Raw genomic sequence first — 22,348 nt, forward strand, 5'->3', positions numbered from 1 at the left:
TAGACCTGCAACCTATTGCTTGGTTAGAAGCTTGTTTTCAGTGATGGAAAGATTTCTGTTTACAATAAAAGCATTAAAAACATTGTTATCTTGTACATAATATAATGTCTTGTTATCTATGAAATAAGAATTTTTATTTCGTTTTTAAAGTCATCGTTGATGTCGTTTTCACTGGTAGAATTTAAAAAGGGAAAGTGAGTACTAAAACAGTTGAACCCAACAGGTCAGAAACCTCATAAGTGTCATATTTCCTGTATACCTTAGTTTCTGCGAGTATTTGATATCATATTGTTGCTGGTCTTTGTTTAAAGTAAATAACATGTACATTGGGTACCATTCAATATTTGTTGGTGTGTATATGTTGTTTGTCATTCGCAATCATCCTACGTAGTTCTGTTCTTTATATACTTTTGGAATTTTATAACTTGTCTATGCTGAATCGTGTACATCGAAAATGTTCATGTAACATCATAATGTATTCAATTTTTTGTAATAATTTGCAATGAAATAAAGGATTTTTTTTTAAATTTTCAAGTGGACACTTAATAATAATATATATTTTACACGATGAAGTATCAATTAAATATAAACGTCACTTTGAATAAAATTACACTTGGTATATATATTTAATGAACTATAATAGGACTTTCATGTATACTGTAATTATATTTGACATTTGTGTCACTGCCATGACGGAAGTCACCTTTCCGATTTTGGCATTAGAAGATTCCGTGCTACGTGTAAGTTTCTATTTAAAACGATGTGTTGATTGTCTTCTTTAAACTGTGCATGCAGCAGATTGATAATGTAAAATTGTTTTCCTTTGATTGGGAAATTCAAATATTTATTTTTTGTTTTAATATTCTCTTTATTGTAATTGTACGCATTGCAGAATTAACTTATTGACAAATTTGATTTTTTTTTAAAATCGACGAAATATTCATTGTCAACCATGCATTTGAATGAAAAAAAACACATAGCCCTCTTTAGAAGCGTTAAAATTCATTAGCTTTGTAACATAATCAATTAAATTTGATTAAATTGTGTATCTTGATTATCACTTTTAAAGTTAAAGATCACAGAATGTATAACGTACTGGTAGTTGTTATAGTTCTTCTAGACAACTTTGCAAGTGGAAATAGAGAAGTTGTTGGTAGGGGCTACAATATAGTATTAGGAAATCCGGATGGAGTTAATCCGTTGTCAGGAGGGTCTGATCCAGGAATACTTGAAAAAAAGATACTGGAGACTGAGGGAGAGCTCGATTCCCAAGCTGTCATTTCCGACCTGGCAGACAGTTGTAAAATGTCAGAGTCAGTAGAATGGTATCATGATAGGAAGTCATACCAAACTAAACTTCAGCATTCTATTGAGACTTCAGGTAAGAAACTACATATATAATATGTATAGTAGAATTGTTAACTAGAAGTTCAACATTGCACCTACATAAAAAAATATTCTTATATGGATGCATTAAAAACAAACATTTTTCATAAGAGCCAGACTCGTTAAATTAACTTGACTAGAATGGTTTATAGTATAAATATGCTTAAACAGCCCTAATCTGAGAAGACGTATGCTTTTGTTGTTTTCTCAACATAGCTAAAATAAATATATTAATCAAGCTTTTCCTAAATGGAAATATGTTGATAATTCTTCATTTTGAATTTGCATTCCAGTTTAATTGTAGTATGCTTATTAAGATGCTTAGAATACAGGGGTGATGTTGGGACTTCCAAAACATCATGTCATCACAAGACTTTTTCTTAGATGCGTGATTTTTTATTTTTGTTCCTAGTGTCTTTTTGTTGTTGGAATGTACAAGTACCCGGCCACGTGCACTTGTATTTTTGTCCATATAATGAGTTAAGCCTTTTACAACTGTTTTTTTTTAATAGTTCTTTATTATATTATATTGTTATACCACTTTTCCAGGTTAGGTGAGGGTTGAGATCCTGCTAACTTATTTAACCCCGCCACATTATATATGTATGTTCCTGTCCCAAGTCATGAGCCTGTAATTCGGTGGTTGTCGTTTTTGTCGAGCCTTCGACTTTAGTCGAAAAAGCGAGACTAAGCGATCCTACTTTCCGTCGGCGTCGTCGTCGGCGGCGTCCACAAATATTCACTCTGTGGTTATAGTTTTTGAAATTTTAATAACTTTCTTAAACTATACTGGATTTCTACCAAACTTGGACAGAAGCTTCTTTATGATTATAAGATAGTATCCAGAAGTAAATTTTGTAAAAATAAAATTCCATTTTTTCCATATTTTACTTATAAATGGACTTAGTTTTTTCTGCAGGGAAACATTACATTCACTCTGTGGTTAAAGTTTTTAGAATTTTAATAACTTTCTTAAACTATCCTTGTTCTGTACCAAACTTGGACAGATGCTTTTTTTATGATCATAAGATAGTATCCAGAGGTAAATTTTGTAAAAAAATAAATCCATTTTTCGGTATTTTACTTTTAAATGGACTTAGTTTTTCTTGGGGGAAACATTATATTTACTCTGTGGTTAAAGTTTTTAAAATTTTAATAACTTTCTTAAACTATCCTGTGTTTGTACTAAACTTGGACAGAAGGTTATTTATGATCATAAGATAGTATCCAGAAGTAAATTTTGTAAAACAATAACTTCATTTTTTCTGTAGTTTACTTTTAAATAGACTTAGATTTTCTTCCAGTTAACATTACATACAGTCTGCTGTTAAAGTTTTCAAAACATTTATTAGATTCATTAACTATCCTAGATTTTTACCAAACTTGGACAGAAGTTTCTTACAATCAAAAGTTAGTACCAAGAGGAATACTTTTATTGATTTTTTTCCTCATTTTTGTTGAGCCTGCGATTTACAGCAAAAGTAGGCGAGACACTGGGTTCCGCGGAACCCTTACAAATTTTTTCATGTGTTACATTTTTGATTTTCGTTCATTTGTTTATATAAATAGGGCCGTTAGTTTTCTCGTTGTAATTGTTTTACAATGTCATGTCGGGGCCTTTTGTGGCTGAATATGCGGTTTGGGCTTTGCTCGTTGTTGAAGGCCGTACGGTGACCTATTGGAGTTAATTTATGTGTCATCTTTTGGAGAGTTCCCTCATTGGCAATCATACCACGTCTTCTTTTTTTTATATTTGAACATGGATTAAAAATTACCATGTAGAAATGTATGCCTGTACACAATAGTAGTTACATGGTTTTATCATGAAATTGAAAGTGGAATCTTCAATTTGGTAGTGTGACACATCATTAACATGCCGCAACAATATAAGATCTGCCGGATTATTATATCATCTTTAACTAATTTAGTGTAACTTTAAAAGCTTTGCATTATATCTATAAATGTGTCGGCCATCCTCAAGCAGAATATAGTCGTATCGAGGAGCTAATATATCATGGAGGTGAGCTGACGGAAACTTTTCTTGGTTTTAAACTCATCATAATGCATGATGAATAATTTTTATCTTTATATGCTTTATGTAGATACTGTTGCGTTTGTCTTTATTTCTCATTGTTCACAATATACAGAAAAGAACATTCATTTCATCTTTGTCAATTTTTTTTTAACAGGAACTGGTAATTTTGCTCTTAAAAGATTTGCCTTCGTTGGAAGCACACGTAAGTTTAAGTTGATATTTGACTACATTGTCATACGTCGAACAAGTCTGTTAATTGTGAATAAAAACAGATTATAAAGTGACGTTGTAACACCACGTTCTCTAATACGTACAACATCGAGCATTAACACATTTCAAATGATTAAAAAATTACAATAATCATATAGTACCTAAAACAGATGTAATCATATGATAATTACGAAATCTGATTTGCCCCCGGGAGTCAAGTGGACGGATATCTGATTTAGACATCTGAAACCAATTCCTGAAAAGACTATGACAGATTCCAAATAATTTTGTAATTATCAATGAAATTATGCTTTCTACAAACACAGTTTACAATGGAGAACAGACAGTGACACGAATGTTTGAAAGTCGAAATTCTTTCAAGTAGCAATAAACATTCGTCCTGCCAGTACTGAAATTTAAGTCAATTATATGATTAAAACAACAGAGAAACATAACAAAAAATGAGTGTTTCAAAAACAAACGCCAACATACTGATGATACATAGAAACATACTATTTGATAACAACTGCCATATTCCTAACTTGATACAGTAAAGACTATTGCAGTTAATTGTTTAATCGACGACACACATCATCAAATCAAAAGTGAAATAACATGTCCGATTCAATTAAAAACTAATTTTGCAGTCTGTAACATAATTTTCATCCCTAAATTTAATAATGAAAACATTGGTGTTCTGATTTCCCCTTTCTCTCTTTTTACCAGACTATCGTTACCTTTCTCAGCACACATTCGCTGAATATAATGTTGTACAGGAAAGAGCGGAGACTTGCAGCTACGGTAAAGAACGCTATGCTATGGATGTTGTTGACTGTAAACATTTTACTGTAGGAGACCCGTTTGCAGCAGCTGTGTGCGACCTTAGTCCTACTTATAAAAAGAATGAATACATAGATTTCTTAAACACATGGGGAACGGTGTGTATAAATGATTTAAGTCGCCAGCATATTTTTTCATATCGGTCACTTATTTCAATTTTGTTTTATCTGATGATTAGCTGATGTATAAACTCTGCTATTGACCAACAAACAAATAAACTTCGGAATGTATGTTAGTATGACAGTTACTCAGCTATGTTTACACATATCTAAACTAGAGAGAAACCCGTAATGTTAGGTTGATATGAATCTTAGCAACAATCATTTGTCAAAATCATATGTAGGTCTTTCTGGGTTCTGATAATTTATAGTCATAGATAGTAGCTTTCGCCCTAAGCATACCCATATAACTAGTTATATATTTATAATTAGTCTAGGTTAAATATTCACGATTGAACCGGAAACAAAAATTAATAATGATAACACTTAATTACAAATTATTACAATTATTATTTAAAACTAATCACAATTTTTGCTCCAAGGACAGACTAATTGATCTAGACTTGACAATATAAACTACATAACCTGCCAAATCTACTTTAATGACTCAAAATAAAATTTGTCAATTCTAAATTCCGTACTCAAATTTTAACAATGACACTCATGAACAGCGGTATACTACTGTTGCCTTTATGGTAACAGAATGAAGTGCTCATTTTGTTTTAAGGGTTACTAAAGGCTTTCTGAAAAAATAAAATATGACCCTAAACTATCTTTTATCATATGAATATTTAGAGAGTCCGATAATTGTATTGACACCGACCACCTGCTATATCTGGTCATGTATCATTCTCTTAACATTCCATAAATTTAATCAACTTTAAAAGTTTTAACATAATAATCTAAAGGATATATTACGTTAGAGCTCTGTTAGCTTCCAAAGCATTTGATTGGTGTAAATTTTTCGTGACAAAATTTTCCATAAAAACATCATTGTTAGGCTTTTTTTCGTACATTTGAAACATTGTACAACAAAGCAATATGATGTTCCTTAAAAAAGGTTAAGGACATCAGTGAGTCTTTGTTTACTTTAAGACAATAAATGTTTTCATTGTAGTATTTTTTGTGCTTAATAGTTAAGGTTTAACAGATATCTAATATTTGTAAGAATGTCATGGAAACAATATTGATTACCTCTTGGGTTTTTTGTTTGTTTGCCATTTCATTATGGACTTTTCTTTTGAATTTTCCACGGAGTAAAGTATTATTTTTATTTTACTTTTTATAGCATGTCATAATAGAAGCAGAAATGGGAACCAAAACTATCAAACGGTCACAGGTCAAGGACGTTGATTTGTTTGTATACCTACTGGACAAGGTATGTACAGTTTGTACTTCTATGTTAAGCGTTAATTACAAAACGTATAATCAATTTTGAATGGGTTACTGCAATACTGAATTATTTTTCGTAACTCTTTTTTGATAAATCAGGAACATTGCAATTAATTATAATATAAAAGAAATCTAACATAAGAAAAACCATGTCAAAATAAATACTGAACCAAATGAATAAAATAGTAACTGAAATCAAAATTAAGGGTAAATTTGTCATACTTCCTTATTTACTTTTGTTTCCATCTGAATAAAACAGACCTGTATGAATTGTACCAAATAAAAGCAGAGCATAGTTAATCACCATCAATTTAATTACAGCACATTAAACTCAATAACGGTTTTACCTATTGTTTCAAAAGACGAATACTACAAGCAAATCAGGTGATGCTTGAACTTTTGGTGGGCATTACGTCCGCGTTGAAAGAAGTATTTTATGATAATCATAATGATGTGATTGTTATTTTACTTAAGTGATATATATGAGGTTTTTTATATCGTTTTTGTTTTAGAAGCCCCTTATTTTATTATATAAAAAAAAGTTTTGGATTTTAAAATATTTTGGTCACAAGCATCATTGAAGAAACATTTATCACATGTATGGTGCATTGAATTGACGGTGTAAATGTTGTTGTACAACTTATGAGTGAAAACAAACGTCTAGATTCTTTCATACAAAATGGTTGAAATTATTTGCATGTCTTGTAGATATTTGAATTGTGTTTGAATCAAAGCTGAAATTTCTTTAAAAAAAATTTAAGCATTGTCATTTGAATTTATTTGATTTTTTTTGTATCTAATTTTGCCATTTTTTGTTTTTTGTTTTTTATTTTGTTCTAATAGATTTACGAGAATTGACCAGTAGTTAGTACTGCTGCTTGTTTTAATTATGTTATTTGAACACAATGATATACCATTTATTTTTTTCAGTTATTCAAAATACACAATAAAAAAAACTATGAAATACATTTCATGAATTTTTTTGTAGGTTCCAGAATCAATCATGGAAAAAGACTATACAAGGGTGGTTAAATTTGACGTTTTTGCAAGCAGTCCCCATTATAAAACCAGCTTTGGAAATGAAACAGACACACTTATTGTTGGCACGAAGGACGAACCAGAACCTATCGGATTACGAATGATGAGTATCGATACTATATTCCAGAATAAGTTTTGGAGCAACATGGATAACCTGATCCTAAGAAATATCTGCAGTGAAAATACTAGCATCGATGATGTACTATCAAAAAGATCATTTATAATTCAAGCGCAAAACGATCTGGTGAGCGGCATGATGGCTCCGTTAAAAAGTAAGTTATTCTAAAATGATGTAGAATCTGAAAATGATTTATTTGGACAGTTTCACCATAAGCTCACATAGCAAAAAAGTCAATTATACAACATAAAACTATTTTAATTTCCTTCTTTAATTTTCATGTATAAAAAGATTCAGCCTAAATTTTTATCCAAATATATGGGAACAAAAACAAACTGTATTGCGATACATAATAAGTGATGTTTGAACTGATTGAAAATTAAATCAATGCTTGTAATTATATTTCTGTTTTCTGAAATAAGATAGAATCGTTAATGAATTTAACTAAAACAACTATACGGTAATAAACATTCCATAACATTACACAATATTTACCTTATGCTCCTCACATACAGCTTTAGTGCCCAGACTTTTTAAAATAATATTGTTTTGGTTGTCTTGTTGTTTAAGAGCAGGTTCTTGTATCCATGTTTTGGTCTATGTCTATTTATAAGCATTATCTGTAATAGTTCGTAACCCTTCATTATTTACAAATAATGAAAATAGTTACCTAAAAAGCGTTATATGTTCTTTACATTTATTAGTAAATTAATATTTTTTGTATATCCATTTACTTTGTTAAGATCTTACGCATAATAGTTATATTTAGACATCTATAATACTTTTATTCAGGTAATTTAGCAGTTAACTCAGAATGGCCGAGAGGAACGTATGGTTTTGTACAGGTTAAGAAAGACAATTCCGGGATCTGTCCTAGAGGAGTCAGCAGAGAAGGATATGTGCAATGGGCTACTGAAAACAGGGACTCAAAAAACAAGTTTTCGGATCAGAATCATTTTTCAGGTAATTTTTATCTTTAAGAAGGGTACATTCTTTAGAATTCATTTTTTCAAATGATTGAATCGGCTGTAATCAGATTTGTATGTTTTATCTGTTCTTTTATAGGGTTCATTCATTACCTCTTATATTTGAATAGACGTTTTTCTTGGCATAATTGAGGATGCACTTTATATGGGTTTTTTTCAGTTATTGGTTGTTCTGTCGATAATTAAACTCATCGTATATACAAGGCTTTAAAGGTTGTACGCCGCATGGAAGTTACGTCTACACTAGACTCATCAGTAACGTTCGAATCAACAAATATCAAAAACCAAAATTAAGTACGAATATCATGTAAAACATGTTGTTCAATATTCTGAAATAAGCTCCACCTTCATTAGAATATCGTCAATACTTAATTTATAATTATGATAATTCATGTCAACACAGACAAGCTGACTGCTAGGCAACAACCCGATATGAATTTGTAGGTCTCATATTTTGTACAATACATCATATTTTCCTTTGCCTTTGCGGATCAATGTTTTAAATGACAGTCTCTCTTAACATATTTATAATTCATTTCATCTTAAAATCAAAATCAGAAGTTAATGTTTTCAAGTTAAAGATTATTGATTTGTAGGCCGTTCATATCTTACATGTTTATTATTTTATTAATAGATATAAAAAGATGTCGGTATGAGTGCTAATAGAAAAAACTTTCATACAAATCACAATTTGTAAAAGTACACCATCAAATGTCAAAGTACGACCTTCAACTAAGAGCATTAGCTCACACTGAACAGCAAGTTATAAAGAACCCCAAAAAGATTAGAATAAAACCCTTCGAATTGGAAAAACTAACGCCTTACTCTATTTAAAAACCGAAAAAAAAACATATCAACAAACGACAACCAATAAACATCAGATACCTGAATTAAGACAGGTGCTAACAAATGCAGCAGGTTTAAAAGTGTTAAGATGAGCCAACATTCACTCAAATCTGAAACAATAGTGTAACATCACAAAATTGAAAGACACAGTATAAAAAACAATTGAAATGGCTTAACTCAACCAAAAGACATATGAACAAAAACAAGTGAACATACACTTTAAAATAGATAAATTTGATCTATGACGAATTAAGGGTGAATACAAAATAAATTAAAAAAAATCGATGAGATGTTAAATAATTAAAGGGCATACGATACAGTTACAGGGGAGGTATTGACGTTGCTAACGTAAAATGTTATTTTCGCGACGTCAAACTGTGACATATCGGGAAAAGATGCATTTTTCGACTGATTTTTATCATTCAAACTGATTTAATTTGAAACGAGTTCATGGACCCCTATTTTTCAAAACAGCAATTTGTGTCATTTTGCAGGGAGATTATGTGACCCAAATTTTATAAAACTGTAAATAGAGTTTTGTTTTTTTTTAATTTTGATAAATATGCAGTAAAAAAATACGTTTTTTCATCAATTCATGAACATTTGATATTTCAAAATAAAAAAATGCATATTTTTTTAGGATATTTATAAAATACAGAAATTACCGATTATTTAACAAAAAAACAATTTGTGTTTAACTTTTATAACAAAAAAATGTCTTTCTTTCGAAAAAGCAATTACGGCCACAAATCTGAATTTTGAGCAAATATACAAAATTTCGACCTCATTTTACTCACTCAAAAAGTAGCACATGAAGGTATATTTTTTATTACATATTTGATTTAATCAGGTAAAATATAGTCTCTATGCAAATTTTCATGAACTTGTAAATACAGGATCAAAACTGTATCGTATGCCCTTATGGAATGACTGTAATATTTTTTCTGACTATGAAGAAATAACGTTTAAATGTGGTGCACAGTGAATAAAGCGCGTAGCGGGCTATTTAACAGTGTGTACAACATTTTTTCTGTTGATTCGAATTGAGTGACAAAATAATACAGTTATTTCTTAGAATATAATTCTTAGTTCCATTTAAAACCGGCGTAAATCATAAAAAAAACGTTGATGACATCACGGTCAAATATGTCTATGGGCTGTTCAACTAAACAACGTCAGCCAATCAGAAAAAACTCTTACCGAAATGACATGAATCATAACATAAACATCATATGCGACGGAAAAAACTATTATGCAAATACTTGGGACAAAAATAATATTAGAGAAACAGAGTGTTGTTTTTTTTTTGTTTATTCAAAAGAAACCAAATAAATGTAGTCATGTTAATTAATTAGAATTCTAGACAGGTCATTGAGTCATTTTAAATCAAAACTGAAGCACTTCTTATTTTCAATCTATATTCAAATTCACATTGCAGCAGCTTCGTGTATTGTCCTGAGTTTGCCACATTTTGATTTATTTTACAAAAAAGGATATGACATTGATATCCTTTTTGAAAACCGGAGTTCTGTAAATAGTACATAAATATTTTTTGGTTGTAGACCTCTTTGAATGTATTTGTTATCTTTACAAAAAATTTATAAATGTTGAAACACTTTTATCGACAATGTATATCTATCGATTCGTGATCATCCAATACGTGTTGTAAGGACATATGTTTAAATCGTAAAACTAACAGTATAACACAAGACTTTAGTGCGATATGATATCTTTTATGATTTTAACTGCTGGAATAACAAACACAAGTGCTTAATGCTACTTTTTGTAAATTTATTGTGTAAAAGTGTTACTGAAGTAAATGTGTATGAAACTCGGAAGCTTTTTATACTAAACGCTTTTACAAATTGACTAAAATTACTGAAAGAAGCGTTCATTTTGCTAAGAAAATAAGAACACAATTTCTACCAAATCTTTCTTTTATTTGCATTTGCACTTTATTGGTGAAGCTCATGTCATAATGAATGTTACATTTCATTTTCAAATGAAGATAAATTTCAGAATGACGCGAAATAAATGTAAGCCAATCGAAAATAACGTATTTAAGGTGGTATGGGTGTCTTCCTCCATCTTGGATTGTGAAAAACAGGTCCATATTTTCTATCAAGTTAGCAAAATGTGTTGCAGGAATGCAGATATTTAAAATGGTTGTCATTTAAAAGAACCACTTTATAAGAATATAACTTAACAAATATTATTTTTTTTGCAAATGTTGATTAGTTTTTGGTTGATTTAAAAAAAAAATGGCATTACAAGGGGAGGTTACTCTAAAACAGTGCATTTTCTGAAGGATTCTATATGAAATTTTCCTATTTTGTATTTTAACCGGGAAAAAACGTTCGGTGACCCTATCTTTTGTTTTGATATTCTCAAAGCATTGTCTGAAAGCTATCTTTATCTTAAATATTTTACAATTCTTTTATATTGTTTAGTTTTTAATCACAAAATGGTGTTTTTTCCCGTATAATCCATACTAAATCTGTCATTTTGTCACGTCCTGAAGCTTGAGAAAACGCACGGTGACCTATCATTTTATTATATTTTTCAACATATATCATTAGATACTAAGTTTTGGCAAAGTATGAACAAATTCTATTATTTTTATTTTAGACTCCAATACCATCTTAAATGAAATATATATGTAATGCATTTTTTTGTTTTTAACTTATGTTTCGTAGATTAATCATTTTACTCAAAATGATCACACCATAAATATCGGCATATGATATAATCATAACAAATTTTGAATGTATGTTTTACCTGCAGGTTATGAAAGTCGTCTGCTGCTAAAATTCTGTGGTAGATACGATGTATCACCTACAAGGTATGAGCTGGAGTGGCCACGTGGTAACTATTGTCTTTTCAAACAAGGAGAATGTCCATCAGGTATGCTGAATTGTTCAGAGCATTTAGGGAGTTCAACTCAGAAACATTTATTTTTAGAATAAAAAGCAAAAGGCGCAATGAATAATACTTTTTAAAACATTATATAATTCCTTCCAGCAAAATTTGTGAGGAAGGATTTTTCGCACTTAAAATAATCAAATCGACTGTTTGTTTAAAAAAAAAGTAGGAAAATGTGTTATACTCTCACACCACTTTAGTCTAATTGGGAATGTTTACAAATTAATACTACCGAAGAAATTTTGTGAGAATTAGCGAATTTTTTTTATACATTGCGGAGAAGTACGTTAATATGATTCAATGTTCTATTTGAAATTGTTGTCTGTAAAGTTTCTATTTTCTTTTTAAAGAATACTCTGTCTTGATATTGTAAAAATAATGAAACGCCATACAGTTATATCGGCTATCTGAGGCCCCAACTTGACAAGTATAAAACACATTCAATTGAGAAAAAACAAACAGAATGATTTTAAACATAATATCATTAAAACACATATTACAGACATGAACCAACAACAACCACGAAATCACATTGGCATTGGACAGTCACTTTTGAAATATGACGCGGGCAAACATGTTTGGGAACGTACTAGGTTTAGTAGCATAGTATTTCTATCTCTCAAACATGTCAAAGGGTAGCAAAGGCAATCAAACACATTTTACCTTTAAAAGTCACCAGAACTATTTGTTCAAAAATTTCCTAATATAAAGGCGTAAATTAATTAACACATTATATATTCCATTATTTGACAATTATAAATGTGATTCTAGTCTAATTCAAAGAAAAAGTAAAGATATTTCTATAAACACTAGGGGCAGACAACTCCTATCTCTATGTATATCTTCATCATTGCGTATCCTAAATGGCAGAACAATGGGTGATTTAATGGGTGCACACACTTGCTTCCAACCTTTAGGAAGTAGTGTTGTCGATTATTTTTTAGCATCTGAGGAACTCTTACCAAATTTCACATATTTTCACACTCATAATTATTTACCTGATTTGTCAGATCATTGTCAGATCTCATGCATGTTAAAATGCAACACAAAAATTTATGAAAGAAACTTAAATCTAGCTTTAATGCCAGATAAATATATATGGGATGAAAACTCAGTCTCAGCATTTCAAGATGCCATAAATTCAAATGAAATCAAAAATTTTATTAGACAGTATAAAGATAAAAGTTATGACCAAGATTCAATTGATAATGCCGCAGAAGATTTAAATAAGATTTTCCTAAAAGCTGCAGATTTATCATTAAAGAAAATTATTAGAAAACCAAAAAAAAAGCAAGAAGAAGAAAATTAAAAAGAATAGAGAATGGCAAGATCAAGATATAATAAATTTAAAACAAAATTTATATCGAAAATACAAATTAATGCAAAATCATAACACAGATCCTTATGTACGAGGTCCTTTTTTAAATGCCTGAAATCGTATCGAAAACAAAGAAGAGCAAAAATAAGAAAATTCAAACAAGACATCATGAATAAACTCGATAATTTGTATGATCAAAATCCCAAAGCCTATTGGCAACTACTAGATAAAATTAAAAATATCTCAAATAATAGTCAAAACAAATCTGAGAATACTATTGACCCATCTGAATGGCAGGAATACTTTCAAAAATTAAATAAGAATGAACAATATAGTGATGATTTGATTAAGAAGAAACTTGAATCATTTCAAAATGAAAATGTTTTTAATGAACTTGACTACTTAATAACACCTGAGGAAATAGAAAAAGCAATAAAAAATCTGAAGAATTCTAAATCGAGTGGATTCAGCATGATCTCGAATGAAATGATAAAATATAGCCAAACTGTTTGTATCCGTCTCATACAAAAACTCTTTAATTTAGTATTTTCAAGTAGTATTTACCCAAAGTTATGGGGCCAAGGCTTTATCACCCCCCTTCACAAGTCTGGATCTAATCATGATCCATCAAACTACAGGGGCATTACTATTGCTGATAACATAGGCAAGTTATTTAATTCAATTCTAAATAACAGGTTGACAAAATTTTTAAAAACTAGAAATATAATTAGAAGTGAGCAAATTGGTTTTACTAAAGGATGTCGCACAACTGACCATATGTATGTGTTAAAAACCATCATTCAAAAATTTGTGAAAAATAATTCGAAGCCTCTGTATGCATGCTTTGTAGATTTTAAGCGTGCATTTGATTCAGTTTCACATCTCCACCTTTTTTATAAACTTAAATGTATAGGTGTTGGAACAAAATTTTATGACATTATAAAATGTATGTATGAAAACACAGAAACTTGTGTAAAAATAGACCAACACAGGACAAACCTTTTTAAATCAAATATAGGAGTAAGACAAGGGGATAATCTCAGTCCCTGTCTCTTTAATATATATTTAAATGATTTGCCAACCTATTTTGACCAAACATGTGATCCAATCCCATTAAATACACATCCCTTAAATATTTTAATGTATGCTGATGATGTAGTTCTTTTATCATCATCAGAGCAAGGACTTCAAAATTGTGTTAACAAATTAAATAAATTTACAGTTGATTATAAAATGACAGTTAACACAAAAAAGACCAAGGTTATTGTATTTAACAAATCAGAAAGACTTAAAAATATTAAAATATCATTAGGAAACCAGACTTTAGAATGTGTACAAAACTACACATACTTAGGTATAAATTTTTCATCATCTGGGAGTTTCCAAAAAGCAAAGAAAGAACTTTATAACAAAGGAATGAAAGCATATTTCAAATTAAGGAAGACCTTTTCAGTGGAAAGCCCAAAACCTAGTACTTTACTACACATCTATAACCATACAATCCGACCAATCTTGTTGTATGGATCTGAAATTTGGGGTTATATACCACATAAGTAACAAACACATTTGGATAACTTTATATCAAAAGAAACTGATTATCTTGTACTAGAGAAAATTCATACTAAGCTTTGTAAATTTTCACTTGGAGTTAACATAAAAACATCAAATATGGCATGTAGAGGAGAACTAGGTTCACTCCCTACACTGTATTATGTAATAATGAATATGATAAAATATTGGATCCATCTTATGAAAGATATTGAACCTATAAATATTATTCTAAGGGAAGCCATAAATCTGTCTCATTCTATGGACAAACATAACCAGGAATCTTGGATAGGAAGTATTAAACATATATTTAAATTTCTAGACTTAGAATATCTATTTGTTAACCAGTCAAACTTTAAACAAAACCATATTCTAAAAAAGGTAAAAACATCTTTAACTATTAAATTTAAAGAAAGCTGGTTAGCTAGTTTAGAAAGCAATTCTGGGAAGTGTACTAATTTACAATCTGGCAATAAATTAAGAACTTACAGAAAATTATATTTTTATGTTTGAACCATATTTAAAAATGAATTAAAAAAAAGACCGGCAAATAATCACAAAATTTAGAACTAGCTGTCATGATCTTGAAATCGAAAGAGGGAGGTATTTTGGGATTAAAGCTGAAGACAGAAAGTGTAAGCTATGTAAGAACGCAGTTGAAGACGAACTACATTTTCTTTTAAAATGTCCTGTTCTAAAAGATACTCGATCTCAACATCTATCTAATTTAAATTCCAAATTCAAAAATTTTTCAAGATTATCTGATGAAATGAAATTTGTTTGGATTCTTTCATCTGAAGATTTGTTTGTAACTTCAAACTTATCTAATTTATTGCACTCCCTTTTTGAAGAAAGAAAGAAAATTATAGAAAATATTGTTTAAAAAAAAATAGATAATAAATAAATAGAAGAAAAATATAGATAGATATATAATTATAGGAAATAAAATTGATCAGGAGTTGTCTCCCATAGACGTAGTACTATAAAGAATTATGTTATTTCTCCAGGTCACAGTGGCACCCATAACAACTATGTTTTGTCAATAACTTGGTTTATATCAGGTTAATTAGTGTAAATGTGTATTCATGTGTTGTTTTTGTTTTTTTGTTGTCTAAATGTACTTTAATCATTCTAATCATTTTCTGTGCTTTATTTTGTAATTCATTCATTTGATTGTATAGCTCAAATTTTGGGCACCATGATTGGTTAATAAAAAATTATCGTATCTTATCTTATCTTATGGATATATAGTCATACAATTTGTGTCTTTTCGTAATTTTTGTTAACAATGTTGAAGCATTTTTCTTTTCGATCAAATAATGTATCCCTTCTATATTATTCGCCATTCGAATATTGTAGGATTCTATATAAAATTCAGTTTTGATTTTAAATTAAAATTAAAATTGTGATATGAATATCAGATTGTCCCTTGTGTGTACAAAAAAATATTTATTTATATTTAGATCTTCGTTAATATGATTCCTATTTTTCAGGGTTTAGTGAAGGTTCTGTGGCTTTGGCTTTAGTCCCCACTCGTGAGTCATTCACCGGTTCCTACTACCCTGATGGGATATATCATTCTCCAGATGTAACATTGTTCTTCTGCTGCAGGTAACTAAGTTATCATATGGTTTTTGGTGTGGTCGATTTCTATTTTACTCATTTATAAGATATCTTCCTCTATTCTCTTGTTGCTATTTTAAGAATATTATTCCTTTTAAGACATAAAAATGTATTGCTTAGCTAGCATTAAATTCAATACAATTGCCATATAATGTAGTATCAATAAAGTATGACATGCGGTTTTCAACTTTTAAATTATTGAATATTCAAGTCCATGATTTACAATTTAAGGTCAAGTTACAGTAAATGGGCTATGTCACAGATTTCAGTAAAATTTGGCATACAACTCTGGCTCGATGAACTTCAAGTGAAAATTTTCAGTTGCAGTTCAACGAGCCAAGGTTGTATGCAAATTGTTAGCAAAATCTGCGACATAGCCCATTTTCTGTTCCTTGACCTTAAGGTCTCAACTTTATAGTTATATTTTTATTGATATAAATGTCTTTTGAATATGTGAGTCTTTGTTTACTCCTTGGTGTGATTGTAATCGTCTTCAATTCGTCCTGTTTATCTACATCACGAAAAGTCTCCTACTGAGATATATCGGGAACGCATCAATTACAGTATATGCTAATGCATATGGGAGTTTTGGATTATCAATGCTCTTCAACTTTTTACTTGTTTGGCATAATAAATATTTTGATATGAGCATCACTGATAAGTCTTATGTAGATGAATCGCGCGTCTGGTGTTCTAAAAAGTAAAAACACAAAAGTACTGAACTCAGAGGAAAATTCGAAAAGGAAAATCAAAAATCAAAAGGCAAAATCAAAAGTCCAAACACATCAAACGAATGGATAACAACTGTCATACTTTCTAATTATAATCCTGGTACCTTTGATAAATATAAAATACACAAAATTTAAAAATCAATAAATACATTTATGATGTTAGTTGTGACTGAGGGATGTGTTATTAGTTTTTGGAGAACCCCATGCGTTATTCCAATCATATGCATTCAGTAAAGACAACCGGTGTATAACACTTTAATCACCATCAATTGGCAAATCTGGGTTAATACAATTGATGACATGAACATTTTTTACCCAACACAGACATACAAAGGAGTGAATGATCATCAGCGTAAATGTTTATCTTTTATAAACGGGACATCCTACCGATACTTTCATAAAACATCAGCTGTGGAAATATTAATTTTCATTTTTATAAAACATCAGATGGGGTATGTTCAGTTTCCTTTTTTTTAATGAGCTATCCGTAGTGTGTTTTTTTTTCATAGTAGATACACGACTAAAGTTAATATTTTTCTGTGCTGAATTGTTGGAATCGAGATTAATTTTTTTGTGGTTGTTATTTTGTAATGCTGAATGGTAGGACTTTCATAAAAGTGTATTATATAAAAGTCGATATGTAGTATATACAATCAATAATAATACCTGACTTTACTAGAGAGAATGTAACAGACAACCAGTCGTGATACAGATTAACCCGTGTCGGAACATAATGATTTGTTGTTTTTTTAATTTCAGAAATGACAGTGACGTAAACCAGTCAATTTTCCTTCCAAGAGACAGACCTTTTTATTTACTACGTAACGACGGCTCCACGGGATGCCAACAAGTTTCCGGTATGACGTCACAAAAAGAGTACATAACTTGGGACACAAATAATTTGGTGAAACCGTATACCAGTAGTAACCAGTATTTGAAAGGTGCACACCCTAAAGTAGACCAGACAGATGATAGGGATATTACAATGCACTTTTGTTATTATTTTGTGTAACCATTTGAACAGAGGCATTTTGAAATTGTAGAATTTTGAAATATATTAGACTTAGCAGTAGTTTTTTTTTGTTGTGGTAGTGCTTAACTGAAATTTGGGACACGATTCCTGTATTTATAATTATATAAATACATTACCTGTATGTTTCATTATAATACACAATGTTGATTGGCTAACAGTTATCTCGCATTATTCTTAAATTAACTTTCATTTCAAAATGAAAATTAACATCCATGAAGACACGAGCGTTAAAATAAAATGCACAGGTAAATAAAATGAGACTTTAAAGAAATCGTGAATTTCATATATAATGAATTCACCATAGATACAAGGATTAAAATTTTATATTTACGCCAGACCCGCGTTTCAACTTGTATACACCAACTATTCAAAATACTATGATTGCCGCTTTACGTTCTAAAGAGATCATTGAACCGTCTTATACCTTCGATTATTATTGTTTTAGAAAAAAAATCATCTATATTGGTATAGTGAGGTTACTCAGATGTAATTTTGGCTGTTTTAATGTTTAATGCAACCAGTGCCTCTTCAGGCTATGCTACCATTAGGTGAAGACCAGCAACAATGTGCAATACAATTAGTCAGATTTGTCATCTTTTACTATGGTGGTGCAGTTTTGTGAAATTCTATCATACATGTTTGAGGTCTCTCTACTCGAACCGTTACAATATAACCCTCAATCCTTCAAACTTATAAAGTCATATTACATCTATCTTAAAGTCGTGATTACAATTATATGGGCGGATATATTTCTTATATCCTTCAGTCGTGATAAGCCCTTTGTGGGGTCAAATAACCTCTAATCGTAGTTGTGATGACAATTGAAATAGGCGGCCATATTGCTTCTATCCTAAAGTCGTTATCAACACTTTGTGAGTAGAGTAAGAACCTGTACATTAAAGTCGTGATGATAAATCAAATGAGCGGATTTATTGCTTCTATCATACCGTTATTAGTAACATGTCATGTGTGGACAGAGAACCAATACATTGTAGTTGTGTTCCAAATTAAATGGTCGAACATATTAATTACAGTCATGATAAACCTTTTTAACTGGAAAGAGAACCTTGATCTTGTAGTCATGATCTGAATTATGTGGGTTGATATAATGCTTCTACCTTGTATTCGTTATAAGAATCTGGTGTACATGTATTTCAATGCGATCATATTTTATATATCTATTCAAATAAAGATTTCTTTTCTGTGTTATGTTTGTCGTATGTTTGATGGTTACAATTGTTACTTATAAAAATATTAGATCACATTACCGGCCATGAACACATATCAAGATATGCTTACTCCGTAAACTCACAGATCTTACCGTCTGTAATAAATCTATTAGCTATTTCAAACATAATTTAGTTTAAGATATTTGGTTTTGCAATTGGAATTTAAAATAATAAGTTGGTAACTGGTATATTACATAACAATATTTGGTTATTTCGTTATACACAACTTGTATTTAAAAGTTTACTTGCAAACAGATATTTCTAAACAAAACTCTTATCAAAGAAAACAGTGTCTAAATAAAAACAATTTAACAACCAGTTTTTTCTTTGAGATAAACAAATATTTTAATTTCTGCAAATTGAAGTTGTCCAGTGCCTACGATGTTCAGCTTAACGCAACGACCAAATGTTTTCCCTTCCACGTTAAATACCAGGTGCTCGCCGTCTTTGCCTGGTCCATCGTGATGAGCACATACAGTCATGTTATAAATAGCGTTACCAATACTAACGTCAAGATCATGTAGTCTATATCCTACATATAATAGAAAAAGGAAACACATTGCAGTAAGTTGATAGATTGATATAATTGCCTACATTTGTTTTTTCCTTTACAAAAAACACAGCAAAGTATACCTAACATATATGTAACAGCTGTTACCTCAAACCTTGGACGTAGAGTCAAACAGACTATTATCCATCCAGGTTACTTTCTTTTATAAAGTTAACGTTTCTCTCATTTTAATTTTGTTTTGACAATGATTTATTTTGGAATGGCGACAATGCATTTTGATATATTGGGTCAACATCTTGTTTATATATATATTTTTTAGGAAAATATAATTTGATTGAACACACTAACTGACGGATTAAATGACAAAACGATGACGTAATGGTTCCTTTTTTTGTTTCCGAAGAACACGATAATGTGGGTGAAGTGCAAAAGATTCCCGTTAAGGATGTACACCTCTGAGGAGCCAAAAATTTCTAGAATTAAACTTTTTTTCTTACCCTGTTTTTTGGGTTCATATGACTGTAAAAAAATAATTGGTGAAGAAAAAAACATATGGTGGTGCACTTCTTTCTTTGCTACGGCCCTTTGAAAGTACCCAATTTTGATGATTTTCTCATTTTTCATCAGTTTTTACCTATTTTGGGCTATAATCATGAAAAAAATCACATTTCCACAATTAAACTTTTTGTCATACTTTCAATAAAGATAAAGGGGACCAATCTGAATAAATTTGAATTACAAAAACTATAGGTAGGTGTTAATATAAGAAAGTTTTATCATATTTTGATGCTTTTTTGTGCCAAATTTACCATGTTGTCAATTTTGTAAATTTGTGATTTTTCTCCGTTTTAAGTACAAATTGCATATTTTTTCAACTTCTTTGTTATAAATGTTTGAAAACATACATATCTAAGACATTTGAAAAAAAAGGGATGTGCGATGTACATGTTTCTGGTAAAATAATTTTTTGTATCCCTCACCCATTTTCTCGAAATTTTGGCTAAAAATACTGACTTGATTGGTAATAAAATTTGAAAAATTGATTACTCAAAAACTACTCATTGGAAATACCCAATTTTTTCAAATAGTTGAGTTTGATTATAACATTTTTTAAATTCATTCATATTTTCCACTTGTACCACATGTTTTAGACATAATTCCAGAACGAGATTTCAACGAGACTGAACGAGACTGAAATGTCAGAAGAATACATCCTTAAAACAAACCAATTTGAATACTTTTAACTGTTTTCATTTGACTTGAAAATAACTTGAAATCTAAAATTGCAATTTCATATTGTTTTAAACAAATTTAAAGTAAAACATAACAAAGAGCATATCTAAGGGGAAACATTTGTGCTGTTTTGTTCTTTCATTATTGTGCGGGATAGGGGCGTTTCGTTCTGCAATAAGGTGTAAAAGTATTATCAAATACGATGCATTGTATTTCAGGATTTGATAAGTTTCCAAAGTTAACGTAGGTTTTCGAACCACATTAACGCTAAAATATTGTAGTCTTCATAACTGCACTTATTTATTTCATATTTGTCGTCGAAAGTTTGTCAATACGAAATGATTAAGGACTGGTAGAAAAACTAACTCAGAAATATAATCTCTATCTATTGTTAATATTTAAAAAAAAACAAAAAAAACTACGGTTATTTCTATCCCTTTTTTCCTAAGAATTGTTTTGGCGCATCTTTTTTGTTTTTAGTTCTCTTCAACTTTGTTTTTAATTTTGACAGTTTTGGTGTTCTTATTAGAGTACCACTAATGCTTTGCATGTAAATAAACGCACGTAAGACTATACAATATTTTTCAGTATCTTTTTGTTTTTATAATAAGTTGTTATACTTAACTTAATTTTGTTTTCATTGTTCCTTTTAACACAAACCTTATGAATGGCATGTCATTTTGCTTCCATGTAATATAAATACTGGTATGACAATTACAGAATGATAAAATTCCTACATACCTTCAAAATTTGTATTGAATACATCGATTTGTTTAATGACATAAACATCATTGAGGTCAACTAACCAATACGGCGTATCTCGGGTATTTGTGTGTACGTATGTACTAATGTCATCATCGACAGCATTAGAAGATGGATGACCACTGTGCTCGTCGTCTGCTTGTGTACTCTTATCATACGCAACATTCGAAACATTCATAACCTTATAGTTTTCACAACCTGCAAAATTATTAATTCCTCATTTATCGTTTAGCATTTTATATGTGATTTATTGTCATTGTAATTTCATTTGTAAATCGTTCTAGTGTGTTGTAACTCATGATAGAGAAGAAATAATTGACTTTCAAACAAAATGAACATTGTTTACGAGTGAGTGCAGCAGCGAACAATATGAAATAGCATTTTTTTATGGGGGGAATGTGATATCTTTAACTGCAGTTAAGTACTAGTATATCCAAAGATGGCGGACAATGTATCTAGTCAGTTTTCTTTTTCTATTTCAATTTTGATGGCATTAATATTGTCTGCTCACATGTCAAAATCGTTATATTTTCAAAGGGAAGGACAATTAGTTATACTTTTGATCTTTCTCTTTCTCTTTCTCTTTTG

General features: G+C 30.2%; 1 protein-coding gene across 1 annotated transcript; it reads left to right on the plus strand.

The window, feature by feature from the left end:
- Positions 1 to 632: 632 nt before the first annotated feature.
- Positions 633 to 19,234, plus strand: LOC134688546 (uncharacterized). The gene is made up of 10 exons (XM_063549344.1): positions 633 to 740; positions 1,070 to 1,381; positions 3,576 to 3,623; positions 4,358 to 4,569; positions 5,759 to 5,848; positions 6,851 to 7,172; positions 7,811 to 7,981; positions 11,635 to 11,754; positions 16,132 to 16,249; positions 17,752 to 19,234. The coding sequence occupies exons 2-10, from the start codon at positions 1,084 to 1,086 to the stop codon at positions 18,002 to 18,004; spliced, it is 1,632 nt and encodes a 543-aa protein (XP_063405414.1). The 5' UTR covers positions 633 to 740; positions 1,070 to 1,083; the 3' UTR covers positions 18,005 to 19,234.
- The last annotated feature ends 3,114 nt before the right edge of the window (positions 19,235 to 22,348 follow it).

This window comes from Mytilus trossulus, chromosome 10 (assembly GCF_036588685.1).
Source record: "Mytilus trossulus isolate FHL-02 chromosome 10, PNRI_Mtr1.1.1.hap1, whole genome shotgun sequence".
NCBI lineage: Eukaryota > Metazoa > Mollusca > Bivalvia > Mytilida > Mytilidae > Mytilus > Mytilus trossulus.